This window comes from Talpa europaea (assembly GCF_964194135.1).
Source record: "Talpa europaea genome assembly, chromosome: 11".
In the NCBI taxonomy this organism is placed as follows: domain Eukaryota; kingdom Metazoa; phylum Chordata; class Mammalia; order Eulipotyphla; family Talpidae; genus Talpa; species Talpa europaea.
Window position 1 is genome coordinate 48,344,873 of NC_140078.1, and position 19,514 is coordinate 48,364,386.

A 19,514-nucleotide genomic window follows, 5' to 3' on the forward strand; every position below is an offset into this window, starting at 1 on the left:
TATTACTGCTCTAGGAATGTCCAGGCGAGTCACAGCAAGAGGCATCACGTGAATTTGCTGTGCATGCTGACATTTTCCCAGCCCTGCCCCAAGGTGATCTTGGAGCATTTGCAGTTGGAAGCAGGAGGCAGTTGTCCTCAGGGGCTCCCAGTGTGGTGTGTACAAATATAACGTTAGCACTGGACTTTAATTAAAAGTTTAAGTGTTTAAAAACTTAACACTGAAATTGGCTCTTACCCTCCTCCCAGACTAGACAAAGTGCTATTATTAGATTTTGTTTTTGATTTCTTAAGCTTTACTATTAAGTGATTCTATGTAGTTAAAAAATTGGTTTTTCCTGTTTAGGTTTCATAGATTTTTTTTTATAACTTGTGACTTGATTTCTTTACTCTGTTTTGGAAAGTTCTCAGTAAATATCTTTCCAGTATTGCTTCTGCCTCATGCAATTTCTTCACTCCTTCATGGACTCCAATTAAATATATGTTAGAAGTTTAATCATTCTCCTATATTTCAATGTTTTTTTCTCTGCATTTTCCATCCCAGAACGGTAGGACTCCATAGTCCCGACATGAACTTATTTTCGGTGTCTAATGTACATGTTCTCAAATGGGTCAGTGACTGCAGGAGAAACTGCTTTGGATGTGACTTGCCTCAGTGCATTCCCTTCCTGGAACTGAATAATATGAGTGACATGGAGCTTTTAAATCTATTATTCTTTTACCAGCCTCCCCTTGGCTTAAAACAGGAAGTCAAGAATATTTCTCATTGTATCATTTTGGTGGCCATGTTAGACTTGTCCCAATTCTAAAACTTAGTTTAAAAAAAACAAGACTAGGTTTTACAAATATCCTATAATACTGGAGATACTGAAGCCTAACTAGAATGGACATTGCATCCGTAAGTGTTATGAGAGTTGGGAACCAGTGTGGCTTGGGCATCATACAGAGGCTGGTTTGCATGGCACACAGCCCCTTGTTTCCCATGTGATGAGGTGTAGGCTAGGGTGATCTCTGCACATCGGGGAGCGGGGAGACGGGGAGTGGTGAGCTCTCCAGTGCAGGCTGTGTTGGAGATGTGTTGATGGGGAATGTTGCTGGGAAAACATGTGGCCCGGGGTAAGCCCAGGTACAACTTGGGACAAATTGAGGGGCCTTCACTTGGTGGAAAGAGGTTCTTTTCTGCGAGAATACTCATACGGGTGTTCAGTGTGCAGAGAAAAGACCCTGCCCTTTCTAACACAGGAATGGCCTGCCTCATCAGGAAGGGAGTGAACAGAATGCGTTTGTCTGCAGGTGGTGGATGGCCTTGTCACAGCCTCCTATGGGCTCCCATAGTGACTGGGCCTATCTGCTCATGGTGACATGTTGAAAACTATGGGCTTGTGGCTAAAGTTAGGTGTCTTGAGTTTTAAAAAAGTGGTAAGGGTGACCCACAGTGGGTAGACTCTATCACCTCCTTCAGCAGCAGATATCTCCAGTGGTTGACACTTTCCTTATAGAAAACAAACACTAGGTTCCTACAACCTACCTTTTTCTGCTCTTGTTTCCCTGCTTCAGAACCACGAGGCTGCCCTGAGATTCTCAGTCAAGCCGTGGGGATGTCAGAGAGCCCTGTGGAACCCAAATCCACCACACTGAGGGCAGACATGACAACGACATCCTCCTATCAGCGGGCGTTCACGCCCTCCTGCGCCATCTCCAGCAACAGCCCTGGACAGCAAAGAGACAGGTAGGCTGATGCCTTTGAACTTAACCTGGGCTCCTCTTACAGACCTAGAATGTGAGTTCCAGAAATGGAAGGTTTATTCTCCAGATGACACAAGAAGCATAAAAAGCTCCTCAGAGCGTACCTTCACCATTTTTAGGCTGAAGACACCAATACAAGTGTGGTAACTCTGAAATACTGAGGCAACCTGACCTGACCAGCTACGGACATCTAGCTGGGGCTAAAGGGGTGCTGGGGGACTGGCCAGGGCTTTCTCTCCTGAGGCTCAGTGGCCTCCTGGGAGGGGTCTCTGCCAGGGCTCAGATTGGGGTGCTGGTGCAGGTGTGAGCAGGGCAGTGCTGCTCTTGGGGATATTGCTTCTGTGCTTGTGTGAGGACAAGGATAGGGAATATGGTGAAAACACAGGAAGATCCTTCTTGGAATTGGGGGAACAAAAAGATGGGGCCCCTGGCAGAGAGAAAAGCCCCATTTCTATATTGCAAAAACTTGGCACTGGGTGGACCCATGTTCACTGCACTCCCCTGTCAGGGAGGGGTGCTTTCCTAGGGTTAATTTGTGTTTGGGCACATTGGTCTCCAGTCAACTCCCTTAATTCTGGCTCCTTTGTCTTAAAAAATAGGGGAGTCATCTTAACTAAGGACTCAGCATCACATAAGCAAAGCATCTGCTAATGAAATATGTGTGTGTGAGCTGGTGGTTTGTCTTTTTGTATTCCTAAATGTAGAATAATTCCAATAATGTGAACATTGGAATTACAAGTATCAGCCTTCTATTAGTGGCAGCTCTTTATCAGCTGATTCATCCATCAAGCACTGGTTGAAATCTGACTGTATCAGGCATCTGTATTGGACATCAGGAAAAGAAGGAAAAGGGAGAGTGGGGAAAGCCATTGATGCTGTGAGGAGAAACAAGCAGTAAATCACACATAATGGTGCCTGTTTGATGCATGTGCTGAGTGTGGCTTGACCAGAGAGAAAAAACACCCATAACCCCTATATACACAGACCCCAGCTGGGTGCTGGGCATAGGGCTGGGAGACTTCAAAGTGTAGGACAGAGCTTGAACTTCATCTTTAAGAAAGGAAGGACCTTTGCCAGATGAAGATCGAGGAAGAAATAGGCCTGGCAGGCTGAGGGCAGGGGGGGAGCTCACAGCCCAGAGGGGCCTGAAGGAGGGGATCCCCTTGAGGGATGGGGCAGCATGGGGCCACATGCTGCAAGGCAAGTCTTGTACCCTATGTCTATATCCCAGTCTCCCCCATACTGGAGAACTAATGCCAATTTTGAGGTGTCTTCTGGGTCTTGGCATTTTCTTATGATTACTTTGTCTTTTGAACAGCCCTGCTTCAGCTGAGCATCCTTGGGTGGAGGCCAGCTCCAAAGAGACTCTGGTCCTGCTGGGGAACAGCCTGCAGGCAGGAGGTGTCCTCAGCACTAGCGAGTTGGCCAGCCCTGGCACAGATGTCGCTGGGCGGACCCGTTTCCCTCCTGCAGAGCTCCCGGACTCTTTCCACAGCCGTGAGCTGCCCCTGGCTGAACAGCCGGAAGTCCTGAGCCTCCAAAGTAACCAAGCCTTCCTCAACTTTGGCGCTGCCCCCATGGGAAGTGGCCTTCTCCCCGGGGAAGACACAGGGCCCCTGATGGCCAATTCCCACATGGCACCCCAGACATCCGGCACAGTGAGGATGGCAGCAGCTGCAGTCGACAACGGTTTCCTAGCTCACAACTTTCTGACAATGGCATCTGGACACAGCGGCCATCACAGTCCAGTCCTGCAGGGCCAAGGGCTGACACTGCCTGGGCAGCCGCCCCTTCCTGAGAAGAAGCGGGCCTCAGAGGGAGACCGTTCTCTTGGATCAGTCTCTCCCTCCTCCAGTGGCTTCTCCAGCCCCCACAGTGGGAGCACCATGAGCATCCCATTCCCAAGTGTCCTTCCAGACTTTTGCAAGACGCCAGAGGCAGCAGCACCTTCTCCAGGTAGGTGTGTCTCGGAGATTAGACCACCTCTATGTCACTTGTTGGGGAAGTGTCCTTGGAACTTACAGCTGGACATGGTGAGGAGTGCAGTTGCTGTGTTTGGTTGAAGGCCTTGAAGGAAATTCCAGAGCTTACAAGGTGTCTTTCCCATTTTAAGAATTGGAAAGCTAAGTGCTAACTCAGTCTTTTTGCTACTTTATCTCAATTTCTGCATGTATCCACATTAGATTCATTCCTACAGGGAAAATGCAGACATCTATGGAGCTTCTATTTTTTTCTTCCACTAAGAGTCATTCTTTGAAAGTAAATTTAAAAAAATTAAATTTGATTATGAAATATTTCAGATGTACAAGAAATAGTAAGATACCAGCATCCACTGAGCAATGCCTACCCTACTGTCTGCTTCTCATCTTTCTATGAATTGTTGAAATGAGTTGCAGAGCCCTGAGCACAGCGCTGAATGTCTGTGTTCTGCTCTAGGTCAGTCATTTCCCATGTTGGAAGACTGTGTTCTCTCCCCAGATCACCCCCACCTTCCCAGGGGGCTTTGGACTCTACTTCCCCGGGAAGTGAGAGGTTGTAAACCAGACACCTTCACAGTTTATTAATTTTGAATTCTGTCTTGCAGATAGTGCAGGTGAGAAGCAATTGTCTGTAAACTTCGTCCAAGACACATCCAAGTTTTGGTACAAGGCAGATATCTCCAGAGAACAAGGTGCGTGGGCAGGATCAGGCCTTACAACCCCTGTGTGCAGCTTCACCCTGGGGTGGGACGTCAGCACCGCCACACAGGCACTTAATCACATGTCTCCAGGGCAACGCTGGACCTCAAATTTTATAGGAAAAGCTGTGTTCTAATGAGGAAACTGGTCAGGAATGGGCATGGCCACCTGTACAGGCTGTGTAGGGTGTACTTTCTGGAGGCTTGTCCAGCCGCAGCCTAGCCACATAACCAGCGCTACGCAAATTGTGACCAGAGTCCTGCAGTCTCCCTGTCCTGCCACTATCCCTGAGCCCCAGGGGCTGAAGGCCTGGAGGAGAGACCATTACTTTGCCACACCTGCGTTAGTCCATATGGGAAAGATGTGGGTCTCTAATATTTAATGACAGGAGCTCTTGTGGACTTCACCAGCTATTTCTTGCGTGTGTCATTTCTTACTGGACCATGAGTAGAAGCTGAGAAGGAGCTGGAAGTGTTTGAGTGGTGGGCCCCCGAGGCAGCACGCGGGAGAATAGCAGTTAATCCTTCAGCAGAATTCACAGGGCCCTGGTCACCTGCTAATCTCTGATCGCAGGACCTGCCATCCTTGACAGAGAGACAAGGCTGCAGGGTCGTTCTCTGAAGCGACTTATTCAGAGTGAGGGCAAAATTCTGGGATTTCCCTCTGAGAGGATGACATGGAGTGGCAGGAGATGTTGGAAAACCTGGGCCAGACACCCAGAAATGAGATTCCCTGGGGCCCTCGATGGGTCCTGGGCTGAAAAGGGAGGGAGATGACTTAGAGTAGTGAGGAGTGATACGTCGCCAACAGGCAGCAAGCAGCCTATGGCTACCCCATTGCCTCAACTTCTGGAACACAATCACCCAGTGCTTTTCTTAGGATCATTTCTCGAAAATGCCTGCATGTGAATAATTAAGTGGCAGGAAAAAAGTGGTGTACAGCATACAGCGTTCTCATTGAAATTCTTGAATTCAATGAAGTAGATAATAAAAATGGCAAGAATGTGCATTTTTTCCCATGAGCTCAATGAACCTATTGTTATCTTATATCGGGTGGGGGATCCCACAGCCTGGACAGTCTTTGGATTCCCTGAATTGGCCTTTGTGGCCAGGCTTTTTCATATGGAGGGCCCTGGTGCAGCCGATGTTCCCTTCTCCTCCCCTCCCTGCCCTGGTCCCAAGAATCATCACAACTGTGGCCATTAGCGTTAGTGCCTTGGTGCCCGTCCCTCTGGGCACTGAGAGGTGCTTGGAGATTCTGTGTGATTCTTGGAGATTCTTGGAGATTCTGTGTTCTGCTGGCAGGGCTTGTAAACCAGAGTGATGGGTGGGACCAGCCTCTCCTTCTGGTACTAAACACTGGCTTCTGCTCAGCAGCAGTCCCTCTAGGGTTGTAGTGCACTCGGGCGATTCCTTGCAGGATGGAGATGACAGAGCCAGCCTCTAGGGACCCTGGAGGGGAGCTGTGTGGGAGGCAGTCACTGCTGGTAGGAGTTACTGTTGTCATTTTGCCTAATCTCAGCCACACTTTTTTTTTTTAAGATTTATTTTTATTATGTATACAAGTGCTGGGGTACAGGCCAGAGGTATGGGGATGAGAGGATTCACCAGAGACAGAGTGGGGAGCAGAACAGGCAAATTGACTGAAATATACTTCTGAGGGGAGCAGCAGGTGAGGCAGGAAAGGTCTGCTGTACCATGTGGGGATCAAACTCAGGCTGCAATGGCTGCCGATAGCTTGATATCACTGAGACTTAAATCCCTATGCCACTAGGGAGGCCCTCAATCAGACATTTTAAAAGGTTTTATTAGGTGGACCCCACTTCAAAGTAGCTAAGATAGGCATTGAGTATTGATTTTTCAGCTGAACTCTAAAAGTGTATCTTCCTCCATTTTCTCAGTACTTTACATAGAAGACTCTACAGCACTTCTCCAAATGGGAGAAAGTTGCCCAGGGCTTTTCCTTTGTCTTTGTTTTAATCGCTGAGATGTGCCTTTCTTTAAGAAAAACCACAATGAAACTTCAGGGGGTTGCAGTAAGAAGAGATACCCAGGTAGCCTCCTTTGGAGCACAATGGATCACATATCACTATGGCAAGATTAATTTGGAGGCATTCTTCTAGAGCCAGCATAACAATAACCTCAGGTGGAAAAGGCCTTAAATCAAATAGAAATTAAATATAGTTGTTCCAGCTGCGGTCTCTAGGTCCTCTGCTTCTCTCTACTGTCCTTGAAAGCACTGGGCACGAGGGAGAGAGATCATTGAAATGTGGCCACCGACCCCTTCAGAGGAGAATGAGATCACCCTGCACAGAGCCCGGTCACCATACCTGCTGTGTGTGCGAGAGCCACTCAGCCCAGAACGGCCCCCCTCCCCACTTCATTTCTGTTCATACAACAGTGAGTCTAGCACTCTCTTCAAGCGCTACTCCATGGCCCTAGGAGACCTGACTCCCTCCCTGGGGCCAAGTGGCCCTCACTTTTAAAGCTTGGGCTTGGGTGGTGAGCTTGGGTCAGACTGACCAGGCCCTCTCTCTGCTGGGCTACGTGGGCCCCAAGGGCTTCAGTCCACCCAAGGGGTACTTTTCACCTTAGTGAAGTGAAATCACAATTTAAAAAAGCTCTGTGAGGAACTCCCTGGTGGCGGAGGGGTTAAAGACACAGCGCTATCAAGCTGTCACCAGCCACTGCAGCAGGAGTTTGATCCCTGGCCAGAGAGCTAACCCACATGGCCCAGCAGACCTCTCCTGCCTCACCCGCTGCTCCCCTCAGCAGTGTATTTCAATATATCTGCCTGTTCTGCTCCCCACTCTCTCTGGTGAATCCTCTCACCCCCCACACCTCTGGTCTACACCCCAGTTCTTGTATGCAGAAATAAATATTTAAAAAAATTAAAAATTAATAAAAAAGCACTGTGAGATAAATCATAATCGAAAATAAACAAAACTTTCTGAAAGTGATCTCCTTCCTACCCGACCCCGAGTTTTAAAAAATATTAATGTGTTCTGATCCCAAATTTAGAAAATACTTGTGAGAAGAGTTAGCTGGTGTCACAGCAGCTGTGGGACCTACGACCTGGCTGCAGACCTGGGTTGGGGGAAGCAGGTAGGGGAGACTTCCATCCCATGGGGTCAGGCAGTGTTCCCTCCTGGTTATACAGATCTAGTGTCCTGGCCCCCTTCCTCCCTTATCTTGGGTTTGCCAGCTTCTGTCTCAGGGCTTCATCCTGCTTTGGGATGAGGGGAAGGCCTCGAAAAATGATTGTTCATCCCATAGCCGAACAGATTGCACACCTGAAGGTTGGGGCTGCAACAGGGGCACCTGAGGGCCTAGCACAGCAGATCTCCAGTTACTGGGAGGGACAGGACCCCTGCCTCCCTGGCCTATGCTCTGTACCCTGTTTGTTCCTGACAGGTTTTTGGCTTTGTAGAAAGGTGGCATTTTCCATGACTAAACTTCTATTGCCTTAGACTTGAAATGCCTGCTTTTCTTCTTTTCTATATAGGGTAAAGAGCTATAAAACTTACTGAGATACATGCATGTTACAGAAAATTCTGGCCAGTGCCTGGGTAGCATCAAACTTAGACTTATCACCTGTCTTTTCTTTCTTTTTTTTGTGAACACAGTATTAATCATGTACAGATATATTTAAACCTTCTACTTACTCTTTTTAACTCAACGTTTTTCATGAAATATGGAGGAGCCAGATTCTGGGAGGGAAAGGGATGTTTTAAAGCAGGATTATTGGCTACCTGCCCCCAGCCTCACCTAGGGGAGATGGGGAGGGGCTGAGCTTTGGGCACCTATTAGTCCTGATTCATCGATGGCAGCCACATGCAAGAGAGGTCCCAGCTCTGTCCAGTCGAAGCTGGACACAACTGGCCATGTGAGCCACTGGTGGGAGGGCCACCTAAAGTGACAATTTTGCCATTTCCTTGGGTGAATTTGTATTAAATATTCAGGTATTTTGGGTAATATTTCCTCTGTCTTCAGAAAATGTGATTGAAAACTTATTTCCTTTATTCTGTTAGAAGTGCATACACCCTGAAGTCTCTAAGAAAAATGTCACTCAGGGAGAGAGGTGGCACACAGCGGGGCTGTGCAGGTGTGGTGTGCCCCCCTCCCACCTTACCTCCAGCTCCTGGTCGGGTGGGTAGTGAAAGGGCCTTGGTTTCCTGGGCTGTGGGTCATCAGTTGCGCTCCACTGGTACTGTGGGTTTATTTATTTTTTTAAAGATTTACTTTATTTATGCATCCAAGAACTGGGGTATAGGCCAGAGGTGTGAGGAGAGGTGAGAAGATTCACCAGAGACAGAGTGAGGAGCAGAACAGGCAGATCCACTGAAATACACTGCTGAGGGGAGCCGCGGGTGAGAAAGGAGAGGTCTGCTGTACCCTGTGGGTCAGCTCCCTGGCTGGGAGTTGAACTTGTGCTGCAGTGACTGCTGATAGCTCCATTGTGCTGAGACTTCACCCTTGTGGTGTGGGTTTAGAGGCAGTCCTGCATGCGAGGCAGTAGCAGGGAAGTGCCTGGCACTTCTAAGACCTAAAGGGAAGTGCCTTTCTGCATCTCTGTATAGTTCACAGTCAGGAACCCACCCCCAACTTCACAGACCCTCCCAAGGGCTCTTCACTTGCATGGACTCAACATACACTTTATCCCATGTTGTTCCTCCAGCTCAGTGGGGACCCCAGCCAGCTCCCAATGACCTTGTTTGCAAAAGGAGGGAGAAGATCCCTTTTTGCAGTTGGCAATAGGAAAAAAAGATGTTCGTGGCTCCAGCAGACCTTCATGCCTCTCTCCTCCCCTTCCTGCAGCCATCGCCATGCTAAAGGACAAAGAGCCAGGCTCCTTCATCGTCAGGGACAGCCACTCTTTCCGAGGCGCATACGGCCTAGCCATGAAAGTGGCCACCCCGCCTCCTTCGGTCCTGCAGCTGAACAAGAAAGGTAGGAACTAATCTGTGCAGGATGCTTGGGAGCTTGTGTTTATGCTAATGAGATAGCAGATGACTTTCAACAATTCTCAGGGGTTTTTCTTAGAATTTAATTTCTCAGACGTATTTTAGTAAATGTCCTTGTTGAAGACTAAATATTAATTATTTGTAAATTTTATTTTTTATTGATTTAATTAGGTAACCCATTTCACTCTTAATTTATTGAGCATCCTGTCTACGAAATAGAACCTTCCTTTCTCCATGCTAACTGTGGATAACTATGGATAATGGAGCCCTGTGTGTTCTTGCTGATTATTTACACAATGCATCAGTTATTCAGTTTTTGTTTTTTCCTTACATGAAAGGTACACTATATACATGATTCTTATACCCATGAATGTATTTGATGATTTAAAAACTATTCTGGAGTTAGGTCTGGAGTCCGTCCATCATTACTTTTTTTTTTAAGAAAGATTTATTTTTATTTTATTTTACTTATTTTATTTTATTTTTATATAATAGCTGGGGCACAGGACAGAGACGCGGTGGGTGGGGGGGGGGTGAGAGAATTCACCAGAGACAGAGTTGGGAGCAGAACAGGCAGACAGGCCGAAATACGCTGCTGAGGGGAGTAGCGGGCGAGACAGGAAAGGTCTGCTGCGCCATGTGGGAATCTCCCTGGCTGGCTGGGAATAGAACCCGTGCTGCAGAGGCTGCGGACAGCTTCACAGCACTGTGCTCAACACGCTGCACCACTTTTCACGGAAAAGGGCAATGCCTTCCTCCTCATCCTCCTGTTCTAGCACACTTGCACCAGGCCAGATATTTCAGGCTTTCTACTTACTGTCTTTCATGCTCTTTGTCATGAAACATAAGCATAATCAGAAAGTTTGCCATGCTTACATGTACAACTAAGTGTGACTGTGAAACAAACACATATGTCACCACCTCGCAGAAGTTGATTCCTTGAGGGACATGAGATTTGGTTTTCCAGGCGTCCGGTGGCATGCATGCTGTGGGGTTTTCAGGAAACATAGATGCTCATTTGTTCACAGGTAGTGGTTGTCTGAGTGGAAAGGACAGGGGTGAAGTTGGGAAGAGACTCAGATCTCAAATATGTAGGTATTGCCTGGGAGAAAAGGCTTTGTGTAGAATGGGGAGAACAGTGAGCTTTCAAAGGTGGAATTCTAAAGCATCCAGAATTCCAATGTGAGCAAAGCAACTAAACGCAACTCACTTTGAGTGGAAAGAGGGGCTTTTGTGATGGAAGAGCTGAATCAGACTGATTAGGGAGGATACAGACGTTCCTCCTTATTTGAAGACACGGTGAGTGATGGTTATAACAGAGAAATGTCTTAGGATGGGGACATGAATGAGTCTGGAGACAGGGCTGGACGTGAGTGAGTGGAACGGCTGTATGGCTGCTCTCAGGCTCTTTGGATTCACTGAATTTATCTATTAGAGAAAGTCTTTTTGGAGATACAGATGGTGATGTACTACTCTTCCTACCCTCAGGCAGGCATCTGCCTCCGTGGTGGACTCTCACAAATCTTAAGAGGAAGATAACAAAATAAAGGCTATTGGAACAGCAGATTTCAGGAAACACAGCATTGAGGCCTCCTCTGGGTGAAGTCTTATCTGGCTTCCTGGATAAAGGGTTTGGAGCTCACAGTTGAAACACAGATTCGAGAGGGGACTGACTGAATCAGGAAATAATCCTGTGAGCTACCACCCACTCTTGTAGTCGGGAGTTTGGGCAGCAGCAGGGTCTGCACTGTAGCCCTGGGTCATTGTCACCACTGGCATCCAGACCACACTCTGTTTCCCTAAAGTTTCGGAGACATGGATTATTTTCCTCCCACAACTGAACGGCAAAGTGTTCGCTTCCCATTTTTGTACAATACAGCCTTTTACACAATCCAGTCTTTACACAATCCAGTTTTACTGTTCCTGCGAAATGCTTTGTCATTGTTATTTATAGACATCATTGGGGAGAGTACTCGGGGCAAGGTGTGGGGACCAAACCAAACTCCAGAGAATCCTGTGTCAGGAGGTTTCCAGCATCAGGAATGTTAGAAGTCGTGGCTGGCAAGGCCCCATAAAGGTGTTCGAGGATGCAGGGCGAGATGCAGCTCTGGCTAAAAGTCTACTGTTTTGTTACATGCAGTACTGACTGACTTGTCTTCTGTTATGTTGTTTGTACTTTCCTACAATCAGTGGTTTTCTGTGATGCACTTTCTCTTTGGGTTCCAAGGTGACCAGGACACAACTGTACCATGTAGTAGCGGGGTGCTGGAAGGCTGCTCTGCACAATTGGGGCTTGATGCCTGCTTTAGGTCCTGGCTAAGTCTTACCCAGAAGACTGGCATCTTCAGCGCTTCAATGATTCATTCTTGGGCATCATGTGAACCCAGGTTTTTCTAAACTCTGCTCTCTGAAGGAGTTGGAGATTGATGTTCCTCTTTCTTAGCTACTAATTCCTCCCTTCACTGGGAATACTTGGCAGAATGACTGAGGTTCTTCCCAAGGACTCCTTGACCCCAAGGTGTGTCATGTGCTCAGTTGACTGTCCTGAGCCCAGCTGCCATTCCTCAGATGGTTCATGGCACACACCTTCTGCAGTGGTCAGATTTCTGGTCCAGAGAGGCCTTTCAGGGCAGCTCCAGCCGCTCTCTCCCTCTGTCTCCTCCCCTTCCTTATTCTTCAAAAATTAAAAAAAAATGTTTTTTCTCTTTTTTCTCCTTCTCTTATACAGTTGGAGATTTGGCCAGTGAACTTGTTCGGCACTTTCTGATTGAGTGTACCCCAAAAGGAGTACGGTTGAAAGGCTGCTCCAATGAACCCTATTTTGGTGAGTGGCAAGAGCCTGCTCTTGGTATTTTGCACACACTGGCTGCTCCCTGAGAGTCTGGCCGTTGCCTGGCACTGCTTCACTCCTAGTGTTTAAGTGCAGTTCTCCAGTTCTGAGGCTCCTCTCTATCAGGGATCTAAAGTGAACTGGATATGAAATTACTCAAAAAAGCATTTTCGAAACCAGACTTACCAAAACCACTGTGCTGAGACTGGTGTCAACAAAATACTGTTCTGGCAGGCAGGTGGGTGTTGACAAGGTTGGAACCTGACTCATTCCCATCCCTAAGGGATTAAGGGAAAGACAGGACCCCCACCATCATGTTGTCCCTCCCCTGTAAGTTGAGTCTTCCCACCCTTGCAGGCCTATCCTGAAGAATGGAGAATTCACCAGGTGAGGCACAGACACGTGACACATTGCGTTGCTGCAGTCCTTTAGAAGCACCTTAGAGACTTCTGTGTGGCGAGACTTGGATCTGTCTTGCTCTCAGACCTCCTAATTTCAGATTCAGTAACCTGTATGGTTTTACATATTGGAAATGATGTGTCTCTGCAAAGAATCACCTGCAATATTTGCTGAATTTGTGGCTTCATTTTGCACCAAGTCCAACAACAATGGAAGATGTTAGTTGCTAAGATATATAAGGGTCGTCCTCTCCAGGCAGAGCTGCCTTTCAAAGGGTAAACTGTCTGAGCAGCTCAGTATTCCGAGCTGTGCTAATGCTTGCTGTTAATTTGTTTTGCAGGGAGCCTGACGGCATTGGTGTGTCAGCATTCCATCACACCCCTGGCTTTGCCCTGCAAACTGCTCATTCCAGACCGAGGTATGCTGTCAGGTCCTCAGGCCGCACTGGCTCTCTGGGTGGGATCGTCTGTAGTGTGTTGGGCATACCACAGCTGGGGATCTACTTGATGAAATAAGACTGCAAGGTATTTTCTATTGTGTCCTTTGTGGACAAACCCTAAGGAAGGCTGAACAGCCTCCCCAAATCAGGGAAAGAAGGGGCAGTCCTGCTGCACCTGTAGCCCCCAGCCACATTTTAATATCAGGGTCTTTGGTGAAAGGTTTCTGAGGAGGAAAGGTTAGCTCAAAAATACAAAATTCTAGACCAAGACTTTCAAGGTCATTTACTCTTCATTTTTATGATCCTATGAGATCAGCAGAATGTTGGAATTCTTGAGCTTAGATGCTGGATGAAATGTGTGCTTTTACCTTTACATTTGTTTGAAAACATCCATGATAATAAAAAATCCACCCCACAGCATAACAGTGTAAATTGACAGTCTTTCCCAACTTCCTCAGCAGCCTTAATTTCACATAATTTTATTCTAATTCATAAAGTTAATGATCATTAACTTAGGAAATGTGATTTACCATTTACAATTTAATTGTAAATTAATTCATAATCAGTAAGATATTTTGTGGGACCACATCACCCTAACATTTCCTCTGAGTGTAATGTTGGTTTCTCTGGACTAGACTGTGGTCCCGGGAGGAGGTCCCAGCTCTGCAGACCAAGTGTGCCACCCTCTGCGCATCAGCCACAATCATCTCTCCTTGTCCTGCTGCTTCTTTCCAGGCCCGCTGGACTCATTGCTGTGTTTTCTTGCTTCTTCCTCTAGATCCCTTGGAGGAGATAGTTGAAAGTTCTCCCCAAACGTCGGCCAATTCGGCAGCTGAGCTGCTAAAGCAGGGGGCAGGTGAGTTACCTTGAGTTTGTTCTCCATACCTCTGTGTTCACTTGGAGTAGGACAGTCTCCTCTCACACCTCCAGTATCCTGTTTCCATTCCTCCTTCTGTGTTAGAAGTTTTCTAGAAAGCCACCCCAGGAAAGTTGGCACTAAATGTCTGATGGGGTGAGAATCCTGTCTCCCCAGGCTAGAAGTATCCTTCTGACTCGAACAAGACTAAGTTTAGTGGAATAAATGTCAAGTTCTATGCTTAGTTTGGAGGAAAACAAAGTAAGACAGGACGTGGGTGACTGGCCCCTCCAGCTGTAAATGTGAAAGTGAACGGGACACATGACTCATCAGTTATTGGAAGCGAGTCAGCATTTGACCCATGCTGCCAGCAATCCAGGGTGCACAGACCCCCGAGTGGGGTATTTTTACTAGTGTGGTAGTAGTAGACTTTATATTTTAGAATAGTGTTGGACATTTACACACAGCCTCCCCCATCATCACTATCCCCCACCAGGAAGATACATTAGTCACGATCAGTAAGCCAACATTGACACCTCAGCATCACCCAGATTACCTTAGGGGTCACTCCTGATGGTGTACATTGTATGTGTTTGGACATACTTATAATGACATTTATCTACCATTATAGTCTTATACAGAGCAGTTCCACTGCCCTAAGTGTCCTCCAGGTGCCACCTATCCATTCCTCCCAAACTTCCATCTTCTGGCAGCCCCTACTTTTGTGTATCATCTCCATAGTTTTGCCTTTTCCAGAATGTCATATAGTTTGAATCATGTAGTATGTTGTCTTTTCAGATTGGCTTCTTTCACTAAATAATATGAATTTAAGTTTCCTTCATGTCTTTTCATGGCTTCAGAGCTCATTTCTTTCTACTTTCAAATAATATTCTGTTATCTGAATTTACCAGTTTATTTATTCATTCACCTCCTGAAGCACTTCTTGGTTACTTCCAAGTTTTGGCAATTATGAATAAAGCTTCTGGAGACATCTGTGTGTAGGTTTTTTTTTTTTTTTTGTTGTTGTTGTTAAAGGTTTATTTTATTTATGCATACAAGAACTGGGGTGTAGGCCAGAGGTAGGGATGGGGTGTGAGAGGATTCACCAGAGACAGAGTGGTGAGCAGAACAGATGAATTGAAATACACTGCTGAGGGGAACAGCGGGTGAGACAGTAGAGGTCTGCTGCGCCATGTGGGTCAGCTCCCTGGCCCGGGAAACTGCAGCAGTAATAGCATGATAGTGCTGAGACTTGAACCCTACACCACCAGGGAGGTCTCCTTGTTGGTTCTTTCTTTCATGGCTTGTGTCTTTTGTATTTTATCTAAAAAGTTATCATCAAACCTGAGGTAATCTGTGTTTTTTTCCTGTGTTATCCTCTAGGAGTTTTTTGGTTTTGCTTTTTACATTTAGGTCTGTAATCCATTTTTGGTTAATTTTTGAGAAAGGTATAAGATCTGTGTCTGGATTCAGTTTTGGGATGTGTATGCCCAGTTGTTCCACCACCTTCTGTTGACAATGTTTGCCCCGTTGAATTGTCTTTGCTCTTTTGTCATAGATCAGTTGACTATTTATGTTGGTCTCTTTCTGGTCTCTATTATGTTTTATTATTTGTCTTTTAAGCTGTCTATTATTTCACCTTTACTGCACTGTTTTGATTTCTGTGGCTTTATGGTAAGTCTTGAAGCCCAGTGGTGTCAGCTCTCTTAACTTTGTTCTTTTCTTCAATATTGTGTTGACTATCCTGGATCTTTTTGCCTCTGCCTATAAACTTTAGAATCAGTCTGTGACTTCCACAAAGTAACTTGCTGAATTTTTTATTAGGATTCCATAGCATCTATAGATCAAGTCGGGAAGACCAGAATCTTGATTATATTAAATTTTCCTATCCATGAACATGGAATATTTCTCCATTTATTTTCTTCTGGCTTCATTATGGGAGTCTTGTATTTTTCTTTTTTTTTTAAAGATTTATTTATTTATTTATTTATTTATTTATTTATTTATTTATTTATTTATACAAGCACTGGGTACAGTCAGAAGCGGGAGGGTGAGAGGATTCATCAGAGCCAGAGTGGGGAGCAGAGCAGGTAGACTGATGAAATACACTGCTGAATGGACCAGCAGGCGGCAGGAGAGGTCTGCGTGCCATGTGGGACCCTCACCTGGCGGCCGGGGTTCAAATTGGCGCAGCAGAGGCTACAGGCATCTTTGTAACCCAGCGATCAACCACTGTGCCACCGGGGAGGCCCGTCTTGTATTTTTCTTGCCTTTGGTTTCATTATTGAGAGTTTTGTGATTTTCATATTTTATTAGATTTATACCTAAGTCTTTCATGTTCAGGGGTGCTAATGTAAATGGTATTGTATTTTTAATTTCCAAGTCCACTTGTTTTTTGCTGGAAAGGAGATCAACTTTTGTATATTAACCTTGTTTTCTGCAACATTGCCATAATCATTTAGTATCAGGTCAGATCATTTTGTAGCACTGTAGTGGCCACAGTTTAAGAGGGTTGGGTATAAGTCAAAGATCACAGGGTTGTTGTGAGTCTTTGGATATGAGGAAGAGACATAGCTAGAGAAGATAGTGTGGCTTGCTAACTTTGAAACCCTGAGTTCCGTTCATTAGAGATCTTTCATACAATGTAAATCTCAAAAATGTTAAGGAGGGGGCTTCTGGGAATGCTGAAGGATTGGACTAGAAATACCACTATTCTTTACCTTATATCTGGAGTGTACTTTATCTCTGGTATATGTAGCACATAGGTATTTTCTTCTTACATCCTTTGTATAATTGCAATAATCATCTATGCAGTTTTTCTCTTTTAAACTATTTATCACTGTACCTATTTGCCAGGTAAAATAAATCTCTCTGGTTTCAAAAGGAATACTTTAGTGTTGAAATCCTTTAGAAAGATAAGTTATCTGTCATTGAAAGATAAGTTATCTGTGCCCAGAACAAGGTAACAAGAATTTGCCCAGAATCGCCAAGTGTGATAGAATGCAGAGGTATAGAATAAAGATTGCAGACTCTGTCAGACCTGGGCTCAAGTTCAGGCTCTACTACTCAGATTTTTGACCTCTGGCACATCACGTAGCCATGCAGATCTCACCACAATAATAGTTTCTTCCCAACCACTGATTGTGAACACTGAATGAATAGCACATGGCAAAATGCCTTGGGAACTTTAACTCAGTCACATAAGTTGTTGTCTTTCTGTTACTCTACTTTTGTGTAAAAATGCCTTTCCTCGCCAAAGAATGGTCTTTCTCTTGCAGTGGTTTGTCCTTCCCCTGTGTGAACATGTTTGAAAAGGTTGGTCCTGGAGAGCCTGTGACGGCTGTGTGAGACAGCGGTCCCATATCAGAGATGAGCTCACATTCCCCACGTTGTTTCAGGGAGTGTCTGGAGAAACAGGGCTTGTCGCTTCCTATGTTAAAGTGGCAGCATGTCCTCCCTGCACGTGCCTGGTGTCCAAAGGATGTGGGCATTTGTTGCAGGCTTCATGGTCAAGCAACCCAACCACGCACTTGATGTAGGATATCAGGCTGCAAACACAAGTCTGCTCTGATTGATTTGGTTCAACTTTTTGCTGTGTTTTATAAAATATATTTAGAATTTTTAAAACCTGTAATTGTTTTTAAGTTACAACTCATAGATCAATATCATTGCAGAAAATAATGTTGAACAGTCTAAGCAAGCACTTCCAGAACTTTTGTGCTGGTATGGAAGACCCCTGAAGGTGGTGGGGTCCTCTCAACCTGTTTTACAGACAGCACCTGAGACAGGGATACCTCTGGGCTAACACACAGAGCTCCAGAGCAGCAGGCAGGACCACAGAGTCTTGGTCCTGGGCGCCGCCGTGATGTTTCCATGCTGTTCACTCATCCCAGGCAGTCAGCATGGGGCACACACACTGCTGGGGCCTGTTTTTGGGTTTAATATCATCTTATCACAAAAGGTGTTTCATAATTTTTCCAATAAATGCTGACTTAACAGATTAATGAATTACTTGATTGCAATGAGGAACCATAACAACCCTTATTTTCAGATAAAAAGTTTTTCTTCTATTTATCATTTATTTTATTTTATTTTATTATTTTTTTAAATAAATTTTATTTTTACATTCCCCATACAATTGCAATCCCCTTATTTTGACCCCAGTACCTCCCCTCCCCGCCCCTTATCACCCATAGAGTGTCTCTGGTTCATAGTTGTTTGTTGATTTTGATTTTCACTTTCTTATAGTTATTCATTTTCCTGGTCCCTTATTTAAATTTTCTAGATTCCTGCTATGAGTGAGACCATCCGGTATTTTTCTTTTTCTTTCTGGCTTATTTTGCTGAGCATGATCCCTTCCAGCGCCACCCATGTTGCTGCAAATTGCATGTGTTTATCTTTTTTGAATGCTGAGTAATATTCCACGGTATATATGTACCACATCTTCTTGATCCAGTCATCTATTTTTGGGCATTTGGGTTGTTTCCAAAGCTTAGCTATTGTAAACAGTGCTGCTATAAACATAGGGGTGCAGGTGTTCTTTGGAATTGATGTTTCTGTGTCCTTTGGGTAAATACCTAGTAGTGGAATTGCTGTATCATATGGAAGCTCTATGTTTAGTAGGTCCAGAAATCTCCACACAGCTCTCCATAGTGGTTGGACCAGTTTGCACTCCCACCAAAAGTGCAGGAGAATTCCTTTTTCTCCACATCCTCGCCAACATTTGTTGTTGCTAGTTTTTTTAATATGTGCCATTCTCACTGGTGTAAGATGGTATCTCATGGTAGTTTTGATTTGCATTTCCCTGATTACAAGTGATGTTGAACATTTTTTCATATGCCTGTTGGCCATTTCATTTCTTCTTCAGAGAAGTTTCTTTTTAGCTCTTCTATTTATCATTTTTAAGTAGACTTTCTTTTTAAATAATATATGAACTGTAACAATAACTCTAAATGTCTTGTTTTTAAAGGGTGGTCCTTCCTAGAGATAACCCTTCAGTAGAAAATAGTTTTACCTCTTGATGTATTTTATTTTTTTAAAGAATTATTTATTTATGCATACAAGAAATGGGGTACAGGTCAGAGGTGTGGGGGTGAGAGGATTTGCCAGAGACAGAGCGGGGAAAAGAACAGGCACACTGACTAAAATATATTGCTGAGGGGAGCAGCGGGTGAGACAGGAAAGGTCTGCTGCGCCATGTGGGGAGCTCCCTGGCCAGGGATTGAACTCATGCAGCAGTGGCTGCAGATTGCTTCATAGTGCTGAGAATTAATCCCTTGAGCCCACCAGAAAGGCCCAGGAAAGACATTTTTTAATAGAGTTTCCATGCATGTTAGGGTTGTGTTTTTAACTTGCCATATTGTAAAGTATGTTTTCTTATAAAGGTGTTATGTGTTCTTTGCATTTAACGAAAGGGATGATACAGAAGAGAAGGGGACAAATTGCACTACACATAGACCTGTTGTGACCATGTATGAACACTGAGTGTTTCTCCTTTTCTCACTTAACATAAAAATTTTACTTGGTTTTTGCAAATCTGACATAGATCTCATTTTAGTGACGGTGTCATTTGTGTGAGTCAGTTCCCCATGCTTGCTCCTTTAC

General features: G+C 45.2%; 1 protein-coding gene across 1 annotated transcript in view; it reads left to right on the top strand.

The window, feature by feature from the left end:
* The window catches only part of TNS3 (tensin 3), a gene marked incomplete at both ends in the record, with an annotated part of 215,942 nt that overhangs the window by 188,392 nt on the left and 8,036 nt on the right, over positions 1 to 19,514 (top strand). Inside the window, 7 exons of the mRNA XM_084247736.1 lie at positions 1,557 to 1,728; positions 3,064 to 3,701; positions 4,330 to 4,416; positions 9,241 to 9,372; positions 12,115 to 12,210; positions 12,956 to 13,033; positions 13,833 to 13,910. Coding sequence (XP_084103862.1) covers positions 1,557 to 1,728; positions 3,064 to 3,701; positions 4,330 to 4,416; positions 9,241 to 9,372; positions 12,115 to 12,210; positions 12,956 to 13,033; positions 13,833 to 13,910 — 1,281 coding nt within the window. The remainder of the gene's footprint in view (positions 1 to 1,556; positions 1,729 to 3,063; positions 3,702 to 4,329; positions 4,417 to 9,240; positions 9,373 to 12,114; positions 12,211 to 12,955; positions 13,034 to 13,832; positions 13,911 to 19,514) is intronic.